Genomic DNA, 16817 nt, shown 5'->3' on the forward strand with positions numbered 1-16817 from the left:
TTGGAGAGAGGACAGCATATTTGGGGTCTCTTTTCGTAACACTGCAATTGCTCATTAATTACCCATGCAAATTCCTGACTTGGCTCATCTGCATCGCTAACTACCATTACTGGGTGTCAGACTGTAATGAGGGGATGCCGACTCGGATGCAATGAGGGTATGGGGGGAAGGGAAGAGGCACAAATTAGCATTTACAGGTGCAACCAGGTAATGATTTACTTATGGCCTCCCAGCTGATGGCGAGGCAGTTTCACAGTGCAATACCCTGTCCAATGATAGCATAGTGATACGGTAAGTGCTGTATAGAGAGAAAAGAGAGAGGGAGAGAAAGAGAGGGGAAGAGAGAGAGAGAGAGAAGAAAAGGGAAAGATACACGGAAAGAGAGACAGAGACACACAGAGAGATATAGAGCGAGAGAGGGAGAGACACAGAGAAAGATGGAGTGAGAGAGGGAGAAAAAGAGAGATAGAGTGAGGCAGAGAGGGAGAGAAAGAAGGATGTTGAGCGGCTGGCCTGCTGGCTTGACCTGGCACAGTATTCCTGCCTGAATGAAAAATGCATTCTTAAATGGTACTCGCTTGATACGAGAGGACTGTGTGTTCTTTACTGTTACCCATTCACATCTCAGCGTACATGGATTTCCACTTGTTTTGTTAGGTGTACAAGAGCGGGTGAAATGACAGACCACTGCTGCCTATGCATTTTTTCTTAGGCCTACAACAGTGAAAAAACAATACGTCTCCTGAATACGTTGACACCTTTGCAATCCATGTATCCCCTGTGCTGACTCTGGGTGAAGGGGGAGGACTTGTTTTTTTTTTCTTTCTTTTTCTTCTGGCCTTAATCCAGAAACAGCCTCACAGTGTGCAAAAAGAAAAACAGAACAGTCGTGTGGTCAATCAATCTGGCTTATTTTCTTACCTGAAAAATACATCATACTGATGCCCTGAACAGCTGATTGTGACAATGTGATTCTCACCGCACAACTCATTTAATTCATTTCCAGTCATCTTTGATTTTTCTTTATATTGTTTGGCCTTTATTTGCCTTCACTGTAACCAAGGTGTACGTATGTGTTCTTTTACATTATTGTTTTGATTTTTATTTGTATTGCCTGACACGCTCTCATGTATTTTCATTTTCTTATTTAGTTGTCCATGACGCACAGTAGGGTGAACTCCCCGTCTTTACACATGTCCAGTTTATAGTGTACTTTGACCAGCTCTAATCAATCTGATTGATTGAGCTAAATGACAGGTTTTCCTGGCTGTGTTCTGGGATGTCAGTGATCACCTGGTCTATCTAAACCCCCATGGCGGAATGTAAGGGAGGCTCTTTGTTTTGTGCACGATACGTGCTTCTTTTGCCCCGGGGGGTGTGTGAGCGTGTGGTTGTTGTGGTGTTCTTTTTACTAAAGTTTGGTATGTGACTCGCCACCTTTTCATCTTTCCCTTCGGGGTTTACCCGCCTATTAATTGTTTCGGTTTGTATATAGTCTTGCAAATGTTTTATTCAGATTTGTGTTGTTAAATAAAAGGATATTTTTCACCCCTTACTCCCCATTGTCACTGCTTTGTGTTTATTTCCCCAGATCACCACATAACCCTGCTACACCGATCACCACACAAACCTACTACACTGATCACCACACTACCCTACTACACCGATCACCACACTAACCTACTACACCGATCACCACATCACCCTTCTACGTCGACGATCACCACACTTACACACTACACCGATCACAACCTACTACACCGATCAACACACTTACCTACTACAACGACCACCACACTAACCTACTACAACGATCACCACACCATAGTTTTAGTCAATCAGGGTCCACGTCAGTCAGCGGTAAACATCACGCGCAAAAACACTGTAGAGACTATTTCATCACTTCCTTTCTCTCAACCCTGCGGCCATGGAATTGAGTGTAAATCTTGGCCTCTGTTCCACTAGGACTATTAAACATGTGCAATATCGCTGCAGGTAACTATGTCAGTCATTGGCTCTGTTGGATACAATTGCTCTCCTGGAGCTGAAGGGTAGTGCAATATACATAAGAGTGATGAGATTGCGCTGTTTGATATGCAAGGCACTTAACAACCAGTGTCACATGTTCTGCTTATTTGCAAGCCCAGATTAGGACGAATAGTTTGTTAAGTGGTTTAGTCAGTTTACATTTTGCTTTTCAGCAAATTACTCTTTCTGCTTTTCCCCCTGAAGGATATTTCAATAAGGAGAGGCCTTAGACCATGAATATTCAGAGTGCTGTTGTGACACAAGCGTGACACCGAGAGCCACCTGAGAGACGATATGAAAGAAGACATCAAAAGAGTTCATTCTACATCATTTAAACACTGTCAGCATAATTATAATTCATAAAAGAGCCTTCAGAAGAAAAGTTTGCAGCATTAGCCCAGTTTGTTTAATCCATTCAACTAATCGTACAACAAAACTCTAAGTAGTTTACTTAGTTTGGCAAATACATGACCCTGTTCTGTTTCTGCACCTCATAGAGGATAGTAAGGGGTCCCAGTAATTCTTTGGTCATATTCCAAGGGAGAAGGCATGGTATTGATCAAATACCTAGATTCACTGCTTTGCAAATTACTTGTGGCAGAAACTGTCTTATATATGAAATATTTCGGCACATGTTCCACAGCTTACAGAAAACATATTTTTTTTTTTTAATAATTAGGATAAGCTGTGAGGACAGTAAATGGAAATGAGACACCTTAGTAGTGACCACATGCTAATCTCGAGGGCTTCAGGTTTGGGGGCTAATGCCATTTATTCTCAGTCCCATCTGGCTGCGAGCGATAGCAGGTGCCGGTGCCCTGGGGTGGGCGCCTGAGCTTGTCGTCTCGTGATCTATCGTGGAGCTTTCTCTCAACAGTGGAGTTATGAGTAGACTGTCCGACTCAGTCACCACTGCACCCGGTTAAACACGAGCCTGCTAAGGTGACAGACATGCAGGGCCTTTAAGGCATAGTCCTTACACTGTCTAAATCATGTCCGAGTGATATCACTGTTAAGTGAAATAGCAAGGCTTCTGTGGTCACAGAGACCCCCATTAGAGGACATAGAGATTGTAAATGACATGCCTTCCTTATTTGTTAGGAAGTGATAGTGTAGTGTGAAGAAGTGATTTATCGTACTTTTTCTGACCCACAGACAGTCCATCGCAGGTCACCTGGAGGTTGTGCCTCTGTCCAGCTAGCCAGCAGCCTCAGCACTATTTTCTGTTTGCTTCACATTAAACATTTTTCACACACAAAAAAAACACTAGGGGAAAAAAAGTTTACTTCTCCTAGTTTGCCTGCATCCTTTGAAATTCATGTTCACATTGTTTGAGCTCTCAGGTAGAAATAGAAGAGACAGGATGGCACAAAGTGTGTGCAGAGGTTTCACTGAGTGCCATGAGAATCTATTTATAGTTGTACCTAGGGCACTGGTTGTTTTTAGAGAGCGACCTACATAGATATATTCATGAGATTTTTTAGACCTCATTGGTATTGTGCCAATAGTAGTGCTTTTTTACAATCATCATAAGATCTTAATATGTCTAATGATGAAATGATCACACCACACAAATTAATGGTGCTTTGCTGAAAACAGTATTATGCAAGATTAAACGGAACCTTGAGTAATAACAGATAACATCCATAAACCCTATATGTCAGGATGACTATAAATAACCAATATCAGATAGGAAATCTGTTTGTTGAAATATTTAGTTTTTCACTTTATTTGACTGCATCTGATTAGTAGATTATTTTAAGTATATTATGTTAACAATCAAGCATAACAATCAAGCACACTACATCCATCAAAGAAACAGAAATCGGGGGAAAATCAAAGCACAATCATGTAGTTTGTCAGTTGTCAGTCTTTAGACATTTTGTTTCACATTGTGCATGATTTTCCTCAACTGTCTGCATAAACGGCCACGACAAATGCTTTAAATGGCATCCTTTCTATTGGATTTTGAATAAATACAATATGAATCTACATTAAATCTACACACACACTGTGATATGGCTGTAAAATGTATATAGATAGAGAGAGAAAGATATATATACTGTATATAGATAGATAGATAACTTAACAGTATGTAGGTATAAAACACATAATGTAAACACTCATGTCAGTGCACAGGAGCTTAGCTGAGTGGAGCTGGTCCAGCGCTCCAGCCCTCTGTCCCGGGCTTGGGCACACTGCATCAGAGCCAGCTCACAGGTCACTGGAGAGTGTCAAAACAATACACAGCCTGTAGGAGATCAGGTCATCTATCTATCAAATAAGCCTCATCAGAGCGGGTCAAACTGATGGCCAAATCCATTATTGATGATGGATTTAGAGAGCCTCTTCCAGATTATAACTCAGCGGCTCGTCGCGGTTTATCTGCCGGGCGATCTCGACCCCAATCTCAACCTGTCTGCACGATCCAGCTCTGATCACTCAGTTGCTCAGCCTCCGCACTTGAGGAAAACTCCAGCAGACACCAAGACATTCTTGAAAGGAGCACAGAGGAGGTGTGGAGAGGCCCCGCTCTACCTCCATCAACTTCAAGAGGACGGCCCATCTTAATATGCTGGCCACTAAACCCCAGTCTATGATGGTTAAATTGAAAATGTCCCAGAACCCAGAACTGTAATAATGCTAATGGTGTCATTTAAAATTGTCCCCATGTTTACTGTGGCAATAACAATATCTACAGATACATACTACTTTCATATAAACTTAACAATTTTTTTTTTTTTTTTTTACAATGTTTTAAAAACTATATTATTTCTAACTGCCACAACAGTGTAAGCATAACCAGTTAAAGATTTGAAACTCAACTGAATCATATCATGTCCCATCAGTTCAACAGTGAAGGGATAGTGATAGATAAGTTTGCGAATGCACAATACCATTGCATAATTACTTGCATGACCAAAACTGTGTATTTAATTGTTTCAGCGCAGCGACCCGCTGAACATAAATGCAGTGAGAAGAGTAAATCTTTATACAACGGACTTTTAACGGTCGTTCAGTTTGCCTATGGGAGCAGACCAAATAGTAGTTGTGCCGGTTGAGTTTCCTTGGCTATTATATGAGGGTCTCTGCTCCATGATGCTTCAGTGAGTTTCAAAACACACCTATGCCTCAGGGAATATTTAGAGTGCTCTTTCCGAGCCCAAATGCTCCGTGTGGTGACTGCAAGTGTAATGGCTTCAGAAAGCAATCAAATCTAACCAAATCTTAACACTTACAGGGAAATTAAATGAAGTCCACCCTTCCCACACACACACACACACACACACACACACACACACACACACACACACACACAAACACAGGCACTAACACACACACACACACACACACACACACACACACACTGAATTCTATTAAGGCCATTGACTTTTAGTGGTAAGATTACACAATTAAATACTGCCCTTAGAGGACGATTCAAATGAGTTACCCGGAATTCCACTAATTACAGTGCATGAAATGCCCTGTATTGTTATTCCTAGGCTTCTTCTTCTTCTTCTTCTTCTTATTCTTGTTACCTTTTTCTGCGATTAATTCAGCCCGAACCGCTTAACGTAGAAACTTCATTCAAACTTTGTCGCGTAGGTCTTGTAAAGGACACTTATGCTATGTATTTTTCACTTTTCTAAACTTTATACTTTTTAAGATATTAATTAAAAACTAATCGAAATTTTCCCATTGACTTACATTGGGCCATTATGACATCATAATAGGGTCTTTAAACTGGCTTGCACCTGTGCTTCACTGACAGCTGCGCCAAATCAAAGGAACCTCTTCTCTGTCCCTCTCAATTTAACTGTAACTAGGAACATTAAGACACCTTCCATTCTCTACTTTTTTTCTCTCCATCGCTCCATCTTTCTCTCTATCCCTCTCAGTCTACTTTCTCTCACACTCAATCTCTCTTCTTCACTCCATTTTTATCTCCTTTTTTCAATATTTTCACTGTCTTTTTCTCTTTCACTCTTCTTTCCTTCTTCCACTCATCTTTCCTTCTTCCACTCTTCTTTCCTTCTTTCACTTTTCTTTCCTTTCTTCACTCTCCTTTCTTCTTTCCTTCTTTCACTCTTCTTTCCTTTTCTTCTTTCCTTCTTCAACTATTATTTCCTTCTTTCACTCTTCTTTCCTTTCTTCACTCTTCTTTCTTTTCTTCTTCCACTCTTCTTTCCTTTCTTCACTCTTCTTTCTTTTCTTCTTTCACTCTTCTTTCCTTCATCCTCTCTTCTCTCCTTTCTTCACTCTTCTTTCTTTTCTTCTTCCACTCTTCTTTCCTTTCTTCACTCTTCTATCCTTTCTTCTTTCCTTCTTCCACTCTTCTTTCCTTTCTTCTTTCTTTTCTTCTTCCTTTCCTAACTTTTGCATTTCATGCACTGGTATTTCCTTCAGGAAATGCATTTTCTAGTTCCATTGTGTGGGCCCACTTCATATAAAGTGTCCTTGTTACAATGCACTTCAGTAATGAATAGTTGTGTACTTGCACTTATCATGTTGTACATAGACTCCTAAACCTAATTGAAACCTTACCCACACGCACACCTTGTACACCCCTCATCTCATCTGACAGCACACTGTACTAATATAATATACTACACTAATAATAAATATTTACTACAAAGAAGCCATGGACAGTTATAGTGTAAGACTCGGCACGTAAAGTGTTGAGTTTAAATGAACTACTCCATCATGCTACAGACACACCAATGTTAAATACATATTGTATGTATGGTAGGTTGTACCAGCAGGAGTAACGACAAACCCTGAGAAAAGACAACGAAGACTGCATTGCTAAATAAAAACAGACGTTTGAAGGGATTGCTCAATTTGCCCTCATAACTGATATGTTACACTTTTCATGGAATGCTTGAAGACCCAACATGCATAGCAAGAGATCCAGAGAACCCCTGGTTAGGAATTAAAGGTTCTAGCTAATTTGACTTGTTGTTGGCGCATTAGTAGTGCGCATGGATAAATAAGATAAATTAACGCCTGGCCTACCTGTTGGCTCAGTGTTCTGCAGCACAGGAATTGGCAGGATGGTCGCGGTTGGCAGCGGAAAAAAGGTGCCGGATCCGGGGCCCCACGGGGGCTGCGCCGTCGCTGGCACAGACAGGACACCGGGCTCAGCAGGCACGCATCTGGCTCTGTTGATGCCGTCCACACAGGCGTAGCCGTCGGGGCACGGGTGTAGCAGACAATCATCGTAATTGTGTTCACAGTGGCTCCCCTGGGAGAGGAAGCAGCACACTTGTAGGTAAGCTGGCTGCGAGTGACGAGTGGCTCCCGCTTTGATTCAGATGAGCTAATATAGCACTACTGTATGCAAAACATATTTCTCTCTTTTTTTAAAACAACATGCCTCTGGGGACCCAGGTGATACACCAAACATTGTACGTGAGACGCAGTCGTTTGATATTGAAATACTGGCTGAATTTAAGCACGTTTGATTGGCGCTCTGATGCAAGGCCTGCCGATGCTCACGTGAGCGCCGAGTCCCGAGGGTGTGCTTTTTTCCCCTCCATCTTCCTGTCTGATGATCACAGTAATAATTGCGACAGAGGACACATATGACTTGAAGGGACCTTCAATAAATGTAATATTAAAACGTCTTTGATGCAATATGCTGCAACAAATGATACAGGCCGGTCAACTTGCCACCTGCCAACAATGGGGCTTTGTGTGGGAAGAACATTAGAATTCCTTCAGCAGCGCGTGTCTGAAATCCACCTAAATACGGGTGCAAATTAGCTTTACGTCGAGCTGCAGATGCAATTATAGCTAGGGGGCCTCTGGGTGCAGATGCACCAGAGTGTGGGGCACTACAGAATCCGGCAAGCTCCCGCTCCCAAGAAAGTCAAGGGTAAACAAAAGGCCAATGCTGTGTAGGGGAAGCGGGTTGAGGCTGGGGGTGTGGGGAGCTGAGAAAGACAGAAAGACAAACACTTGACACAAGAAAGACAAACAGTATTGTTTCCCTTATGTCTTGCCAAGAGAAGGGGACGAGACAGAGAGAGGGAGATAAAGATGAAGAGGAGGAGGAGGAGGAGCAGACGAGCCTCACCACAAATCCGGGCCGACAGAAACAGGTGTAGCCATGGCCTGGATCATTCTGGATGCACATCCCTTGGTTGCATGGCTGCGGCAGGCACTCATTAATGTCATCCTTGCAGTGAAGGCCTGTCCAACCTGCCAGGAACAAAAGCCCACAGAGTGCCAGGGTGAGCCCGCCCTAGCGCATCGCATTGCCCTCCACCCCCCCTGCCCCCCACCCTCCTCCCCCAATGCCCCACTCCCCTGCGCCGTGGCTCTGAAGTGAATATCAATCGTAGCCCAGCACAGTGATTTGCTTTGGCCCTCCATCAGCATGCACAAGTACACTGACAAGAAAAGGCAGAACACGAGGGAATAGGGAAACAGAGAGCGAGAGAGACAGAGAGAGAAAGAAAGGCACAGAAAACAGATGAAAAACAAAAGCCTTAAAGAAAGGAGAAGAAAACTAAAAAAGTGAATGTAACAAAATATCCAACCAAAAAATATGGACGTAACCATTACTGACTTTTCCCAAAATTCAGTGCAGTATACTTTGAAATAAAGTTAAGATTTTTCTTTATGGCGTGGCAAATTTTTTCTTCATGAATTTCTTCTCTAAAGTCATGCCTCTTTCTTCAGTGCAACAACATATTGATCTCTACTCTTAACAAACAGAATATCAGTCTGATCATCTGAATGAGCTCTCTGCTTGATGGTAAGTGTTATGATCATTTTACGACTGTTGTTTCAAATGAAATGAAAATGGAAAACAAATTTGGATAGAGTATAATTGAGTATAATATTTAAAATGACTTATAACACGGCTCTTCTTAATGCTGTAGAATGCTTATGACATAATTCAAGAAACAAATAAGTGAGAGTAGAAACCATAGTGAACGTACACATCATATCCTCTCACGGTCTGACATGTGCCATTTTGCATCTCTATGCCATGCCACGCTAGGTGGCATGTTGATTTATACTAACGTCAACATTTTCCTCCAGTCAGTCTTGTCTGCTTTCCTAGTCTCCCCCCCCTGGAATCCATCCTCCTGTAGTACTACATTTTAACTTGTGTCGCTCTAAAAATTAGGTGCCCCTGGAAGGCTTAAGATACTGACTCAGCAGTATTTCCTTTAAAGGCTCCATGGGTCCAGCTGGATGGTAATCTACGAAATGAGAATAAGCTTGCCTTCATCTGGACAACAAAGAATATTTAAACTATTTTGATAAAAGGAAATCAGAAAAAAACTAAACGTTGCTGACCCCCAACTGTTGTTGAAAAATCGCGTCGAATCATGCCCTTTTGAGGGAACTGGCCTGATAAACTGTTAATAAACACCAGCCAGCGTGACTAATTTGGTTTGATTTGCCTTTAGAATATGAAAATGCAGTTGAAAGCACTTTTTAGGCTCATGTTTTGCCTCTCTAACCTTGAAGTCCTCAGGTGCTGGTCTGTCTTTTGTTTTCTTGGATCCGTAAACAAACATACAATGAGGCACGTAATATTAAAAGCACAGTGCAAGCCTTAATGTTCAACATCCAAAACGCCACGCGATACGTTTGAAATTACTTTCATCCCAACACACTGGATTTAACCAGGATGTATTTTCGGCATGAAGCCTTACCTGGTCTACAGTGACAGAAGTATCCGTTGGTAAGGTCCTGGCAGACGGCCCCGTTTTGACAGGGTTCGGAGCAGCATTCATTGTGATCAACCTCACAGAAATCACCAACGAAGCCTGGTGGGCAGCTGGAAGATAGTTTAAAAACATTTATATCACTTCACCTGACTACATTTTGGTTTAAGTACATGCACAGACAGCCACTGAGAATTGTGCTAACTAAAATATGATACAAAGATATTGACCATTGTCATAGAGTAATGGCACTAATTGCCATGTTCAGAACACAAGTTAAGGGGTTCACCAATGTCGGACTCAGATTCAGGTTTCACTCTGCCCACATCAAAAAGCTTGAATATTCTAAATACTTGTATATACTTCTATATATATATATATGCCTATAGAACACATGTTTTCTGTTTGTATAAATTAAAAGGCTATAAATATATGTGGTAATACACTGTTATCATGTTTAAAAATAAACGTATATACATTTTTCAGACTTTTTCCACATGGGTGCACGGTCCTAATTAACAGTTATTGATGTTGAGTACTAAGAGCAAAGCATATACAACAGTAAAGCCATGAACAGGAACTCTTAGCACATGAATAATGTTGTTCGGTTGGGATAGAAAACATGTCATTCAAAATGTATTTCCCCTTTTCAAATCTTACTGCCAAGATTCCGCTTGATGACGCCATTCACTCATTCTGAGTGCAATTCAGGCAACTCACAAGCATTACTCCAACATGAATACAAACACGATATTTAATGTAGAAGCCCTTTCCTGATAATTGCTACTAATTTGTCCTTTACGTCAAGGCGCCTTGACGAAATTACACTGGGTATAAAGGTAGGGAGACATCTTAGCAGTTACCCAGTTAGATCATTGAAATGCAATTTAGAGAGGCCACGCTGCTCCCTCGAGGCAGTTGAGTGGCTATCAAACCCACAAATCATCAACCAATCTGAAGCAATCCAGCATTGTTATGCAAAATATGGAGCTTAATATAAAATTGATTGAACCACATTTCGTCCTCTCTCGCCATCCAAGAACGTGTGCTTGTATCCATTACCAAATGAGACGCCAGTAGGCCAGTAAGAGTGCTCTCTGATACGGGGTGCAATGAGAGCATTTGTTTTCCATTTGAGAAAATCAATCCAATAAAAATGCATTTTCCATTGACTACAATTCTCTGTTCTACATTCCCCATTCATAATTGTCTGCACTGCAATGTGAACGTGTCGCTTGGCTGCGAGTTCAAAACTTCCATTGGTGCTGATGAAGAACAAGGCCAACTCTATTTGTAGTTTCATCTCCCTCTGAACTGCCAGATGTCTTTAAAGAATAAACGTTACAAAAGACATGCAGAGCTCACATAGAAACATCACAGATGAATGATATCATCACAATCTAATATCCAAATGCCTATACTTGTTTGAGTCGAGCTGCAATGTTTACAAACACACACACACCCAAGTAGCTTCACAGTCACAAGGCCTTAATCAGGGATGAACATACAGTAGATCATCTGTCACTTAAAGATGGACAGACCTACAAGGCCAGTTAAAGGTTAAAGTGTTGTCTCTCTCCGTTTCCTTCTCTCCCTCCTCCTAGAGTAGTGGCACACTAGTAGTGGAGTTCATCTTATTTATGTTCAGATGTGAGAGACTGAACACGCTCATTAATACAGTGGCCTGATGGCCTTATCAGACGAACTAAATTCACAACTTGACATTTGGCACTGGTATTTGTGCTCCAAAATGCCACATGGCTCTGAAAATAATTTGGTGGCTAATTTGCCTAATTACTTCCCACCACCCCTATCTTTGTTTGGGCTGTATTTTTGTACTTTACCTGGGGTGGGTTAGTCTTTCCTATTTAAGACACCCTTCTCAGTGTAAAGAACAAGGAGAGAGTGGTTTACTGATGATTCACACTGATTTTCACACGACTCACACAAACAAACAGCTGTGTACTGTATGCACACATTCCATTTCAGTGTTTTATTGTGAGAGGCAATGCACCAAAGCAACAACAGACCAATCTCAGATTGGCATAAACATAAACACTGCTAAATGTACCACTTATGGATAAAATTAAGCTTCATTCAATTACAGGCACGTGAGAGACAGACAGACAGTTGAAGATATGTGCCCTGTCCATCAGATGTGATGCATCAATCAGTCCTATGACACTGCAGACAGGGGAGGTGTTTGTGTAAAAGACTTCGCCACAGGCTTCCACCCACAGCTCCAGTGTAACCAAACCCAGCATCATCTTCTCTCAAATGGGTCTCTTTTGGTGTGAAACAGTCTTTTCATAATCAGTATATCATTTGCTATACATTTTTCCTTTAGTTAGTTAGTAAGTCTCATTTTGAAACACCTGCTTTATGAATGGTCTGGTATAACAACTAATTGATCAGAATATCAAAAGCACATTCAGTATGTATCTGCAACGTTCTTTAAATCGCCCAGGCATATCTTGTATGTTCAAGCATGTACAGTATGTATAATACAATCTACTAGAGGCCCTAGGTTTGCAAGTGGCCTCACTTGAAACCCATTTTTAGCATTTGTTAATTGAAGAAAGGGGGAAATACAAACTGACCTGCAGGTAAAATTGGAACCAGGCCCATCCAAACATGTCCCTCCATTGAAACACAAAGACATGTTTTGCTGGCATATGTTGATATCCACTTTGCAGTTCTTTCCAGCATAACCATCCAGGCAAAAGCAGGCATATTTATCAATGAGGTCAACACAAGATCCCCCATTCAAACAAGGCCTGGACTTGCATTCCTGGAAGAAGGAAAAAAAGAGTAAATGAAGTGAAGTTAAAGTTGTAGATTGAGGCCTCTGGAGGCCTTCTGGACTTCAAAACCTCAGATCAAAGGCAGAAGATTTGACAGTTTATTGAACACTGTTAATCCCTGCAACCCAAACATGATATCAACACTCAAATACACATGCTCAACGGTGAGAAACGCCGTTTGATGCCAATTCAGTGCCTTTTTCTTGTTAATTAAACAAATATTATTGAAATTCTCATGTTTACTCCCACAAAGAGCACACATGCCTTCAACTATAAAGATTTGTATTTCATTTCTTCTTTGAGCACAAAAGTGAATGTATTTAATTTCTTCTTTGAGCACAAAAGTGAATGTATTAAACATAAAGTATGTGGACCCATCGGATGCCAAACCCAATACAGGGCTGATTCACTGATCGACACCTGCACAGCATGTGCATTTGCCTGACTCATTCAGTGCTTAATTCTTTATTCTGCAGGAACACTTCAGAGTATCCTTTGGAACTGCCAAGAGTCTGCTCTCCAGGGACCATCTGAGGCAACAGCACAGAGGCGATAAATCAATCTGGAATCAGATTCAGCGCTTTCTATGTAATCAGGTATTCATTTGAACTGTTCATTTGCACAATGCTTATGTGATTCATTCTCTTTTTTTCTTTCAGGCTGTGTAGAAAGGAGATTTCTATTCTAGTGATGTTGCAGCCAACCTCATAATGACTCAGCAATATCTGGGCCTGTCATTGTCTCAGCCTCATTGTTCGGTGTACTAGATATCTAGCAGGACTTGGTCAGTTGCTATTATAGTTATCATTAAGTTATTTTATAGTGGACAGACCTGTGCCTGTTTGGAATCGGCAACATCTTTTAAAGTGTGGCTGATCTATCAGTTGTATGATTAAATTAGTTGATATGGGGACAGTACAAGCTAAGCAAAGATTCAGTAGAACGGTTGCAGGTAAAGCACAATCAAAGTGGTGTATAAAAGCTTCATGCCAAAACAATACTTATGGGTATGATATTCTTTTAGCAAAAGAAGGGCATTAAAGGACAATAGGCCTACAGTATGTGCAGGAATAAAGGGGCAGAGGATTAAGCATGTCTTGTGTAGTGGAATGTCCAATTGTCAACAACCCTTCAAACAATGTACGTACATAAATAGACTGGGAATAATTTTCAATAAGGGATTACTTGTTTGTAGTAGATGTATCTCAGATGTTGGGAAATGTAACTGCCAGACTTACTATAGTATAAGGCTTCAAGTCAGACATCCACCAGTGTGTACATGGCTCAAAAACACCTAATCTTTCTTTGCCACAAAGTTGTCATTTGAGTATAAAATTGGTGACCTGTTGAGCATCAGATAACCAAAATGATCAGTCATTTCGAGAGATGGGCCAAACACTGACTGCTCGGCGAGAAGCAGTTCAGAGCCTCAGCCATTCATCATTCCCACACCACCCCGAAAGAAACCGTAGGCTGCAGCAGCAGCTGATCAGCTTCTCATTTCATTACAATCCAATACAAGATATGTAATCACAAAAGTATTTTTAAAGACTCCTTTAAATACGACAAAACATGGCTAAAAAGTATCATTATGTTGGGAGTGACTATAGAATATGTGACAACACAAGTGTTTTTTTTGTTATTTGCAGTATACTCATCTGACTACAGAGAACTGCTATACTACAGATACTGCTGACTGTTCAGAATAAGTATTAAATATAAAGTAACTAGGCAGATACAGCCAGTTATTCGAGTTTTTAGCACCTTACAGTCTGGTAAATTCTCTGATAACGGCAGAGATTCACACATTTTTATATTACTCAGTTTATCACAGAATGCTCTACAAACTAGTGGCTCCTGTTGCGTGCTGAGAACTGAATGCACTCAAAGCCCATAAAGGATTCAAAATGTGAATGTAAATATTCTCTTTCAATCAATGCAAAGCTGTTATTCGCAGAATAGAGAGGTGTAATCTCGGGGCAAGTGAATCATGTTACCACTTCAGCCCTTTCCATTCCCTCTATGGAACCTTATAAATGGCACAAATTCGATCTATTTTGGCTCTGTGGGCCCTTACAGTGAGGCTGCTTGAGAAGGAAATACAGTCTGTCTGAGGCATGTTTCCCATTATTCATCATCACCATCACTAACTCTATTTTGATGTGTAGCAGGCTTACGTCTATGTTTGTTTCACACGTATAGCCGGTCCACCCCAGCTCACAGTCACAGTGAAAGGTCCCAGTGCCATCAACACAGCTGTAGGAAACACAGTTAAAATACAAATTAGGAATAATGACATGCAAACAATCAATCTCGTAAGTCAATACTGCAATCGGAAATCTTTAACGGACTACAATAATCAATCTGAAAATTAGGGATAGCTGGTCCAAGAAATGTGTCAGCTACCTGCCACGAAGACAAGGGTTTGACAAGCACTCATCAATATTTGTTTCGCAGTCGGAGCCAGTGAACCCCTTTGCACACCAACACTGATAGCCATTGGGACCGTCCACACATCTTCCATTGTTTTGGCACGGGTCTGAGTTGCATTCATTGACGTTCAGCTCACACCATGTTCCTTTAGATGAAGAGAAAGACAGAAGAAAAGATTGTGTTAACAAGAAAGCTTGGATAAAACAACATATACAAGCCATTAGAAATATAAGAGTTCATCGGAAGTAATACTGGAATCAATCCCATTGCTGGGATTATAATCCCATGCATGTATGGATGAAATTAATATGTGTATGGCATTTTTTTTATATTAAATTGAAGCTCCATTTTCCTCTGTATAACAGCACAGTGTCTGACAGCACATCTGTAATCCAGGTCCTCTGCTTTCTAGTACATAAAGTCAAACACGCACCATTTGCAACTCAAAGGGAAAGGAGTATCTTTGATATTCCCCCCATTTGCATTTTCTTTATGGTGTAATTGGCTGACGGATGTTTGTTTTCTGCCACAGAAAAAAACATGTGACATTCTCCTAAGCGTGACAATGTGATGTCCCTGAGTATCCCTCGACACATGTATTCAACAGCTCTAGGCTCCCTTTGGGTTGTCCTTGGAGTTCAAATTAAAGACTTTTTCATTTGCATATAGACAAAAGGGCATGTGTAGGAGGACAAGGAGATAATGGTTTCATCATGGTCCAGTTCCTCAGACTAGGGGATATTTACACTTGCACCAAATAAATCAGGTATGAGCATTGTAGGTCAGAATCATGGAGGTGCCTGATTTCACAACCATTCATTAATTTATTTATTTGTCCTTATTTATTTATTTATGAAACCTATTTAACGCTGCAACCTAGAAATGATGACCCAGTGTGCTATTTCCAACTATGGCCAACAAGTCTGTACCATCTGTCTGTTTTTTTTAATTTTATGTACTTACACAAACTAAACAACAACAATGAAATTGGCTCAAATGAATCAATCTGACGGTATTCAAAACATCACCAGACAAGAATAGAAAGAGGAAGAACACATCTCACATTTTCAACTGAATCTGCGTTAGGAAAGGTGTGAGATTAGACACTGCTCACTTCAGCTTCACATTTGTGTTGTACTATCAGTTAAATAGCAGGACCAATGAAAAGAATGCGACAGTGTTTCAACCTTATAGGTGGAAGTGAAAATTGTTGTTGTTGTACGTACTTCCTCAATGGATAACGCATGGGGACACAACATTGCAAGAAGGGTTCAAATGTTATCTAAGGACAGTCATAAGAGCTAGTGGAAATGTCCATCATGCTGACATGGCCCAAATGTACCGGCACAAACAGTTTTGATCCTGAGCCTGTTTCTTGCCTTTGATGTGGGTACAACAGTGGCTGCTTTTGAAGACAGTCATTAATCACCAGGCATATAAATATGAAAAGAGCCCCTTTTTCACTGTCAATACATATGCCATCGCCTTTTTCAAAAGCATCACTGTATGAAAACAGTGCCAAGAGCATGACAAACAGATTTGGGGATGTGTGAAATAGTTAGCTATTATAACACGGAGGGAAGGGTTCCCCGCTGACACACAATAAATAGGCAAATCTGTCAGCATTATTCATTCGAGGTGAACACGACGCTTACTGCTGAATATTTAAAATCCCTCTCCACCAATTCTGAGGTGACTCTTCCTGTGACACTGTCAATGGGTGGATACGAATCGACAGTCTCTGAAACAATGGGGACTGTGAGGGGTCATTTAAATCAGGCCATTCAAGCTTTTTTATATGTAAATGCGGTTGCACTGATTGAATGTTTTTAAATGCACCGGTTGCAAATGTCAGTAATCAGGA

The 16817-nt window shown here is 40.9% G+C and overlaps 1 protein-coding gene across 1 annotated transcript in view; it reads right to left on the reverse strand.

Moving 5' to 3' along the window:
* The window catches only part of eys (eyes shut homolog), a gene marked incomplete at both ends in the record, with an annotated part of 187861 nt that overhangs the window by 85993 nt on the left and 85051 nt on the right, over window positions 1-16817 (reverse strand). The window contains 6 exons of the mRNA XM_080848748.1: window positions 7045-7273; window positions 8108-8232; window positions 9705-9829; window positions 12317-12507; window positions 14698-14776; window positions 14927-15098. Of these exons, the coding sequence (XP_080704874.1) occupies window positions 7045-7273; window positions 8108-8232; window positions 9705-9829; window positions 12317-12507; window positions 14698-14776; window positions 14927-15098 (921 nt within the window). The remainder of the gene's footprint in view (window positions 1-7044; window positions 7274-8107; window positions 8233-9704; window positions 9830-12316; window positions 12508-14697; window positions 14777-14926; window positions 15099-16817) is intronic.

This window comes from Sprattus sprattus, assembly GCF_963457725.1.
Source record: "Sprattus sprattus genome assembly, chromosome: 12".
Taxonomy (NCBI): Eukaryota; Metazoa; Chordata; class Actinopteri; order Clupeiformes; family Clupeidae; genus Sprattus; species Sprattus sprattus.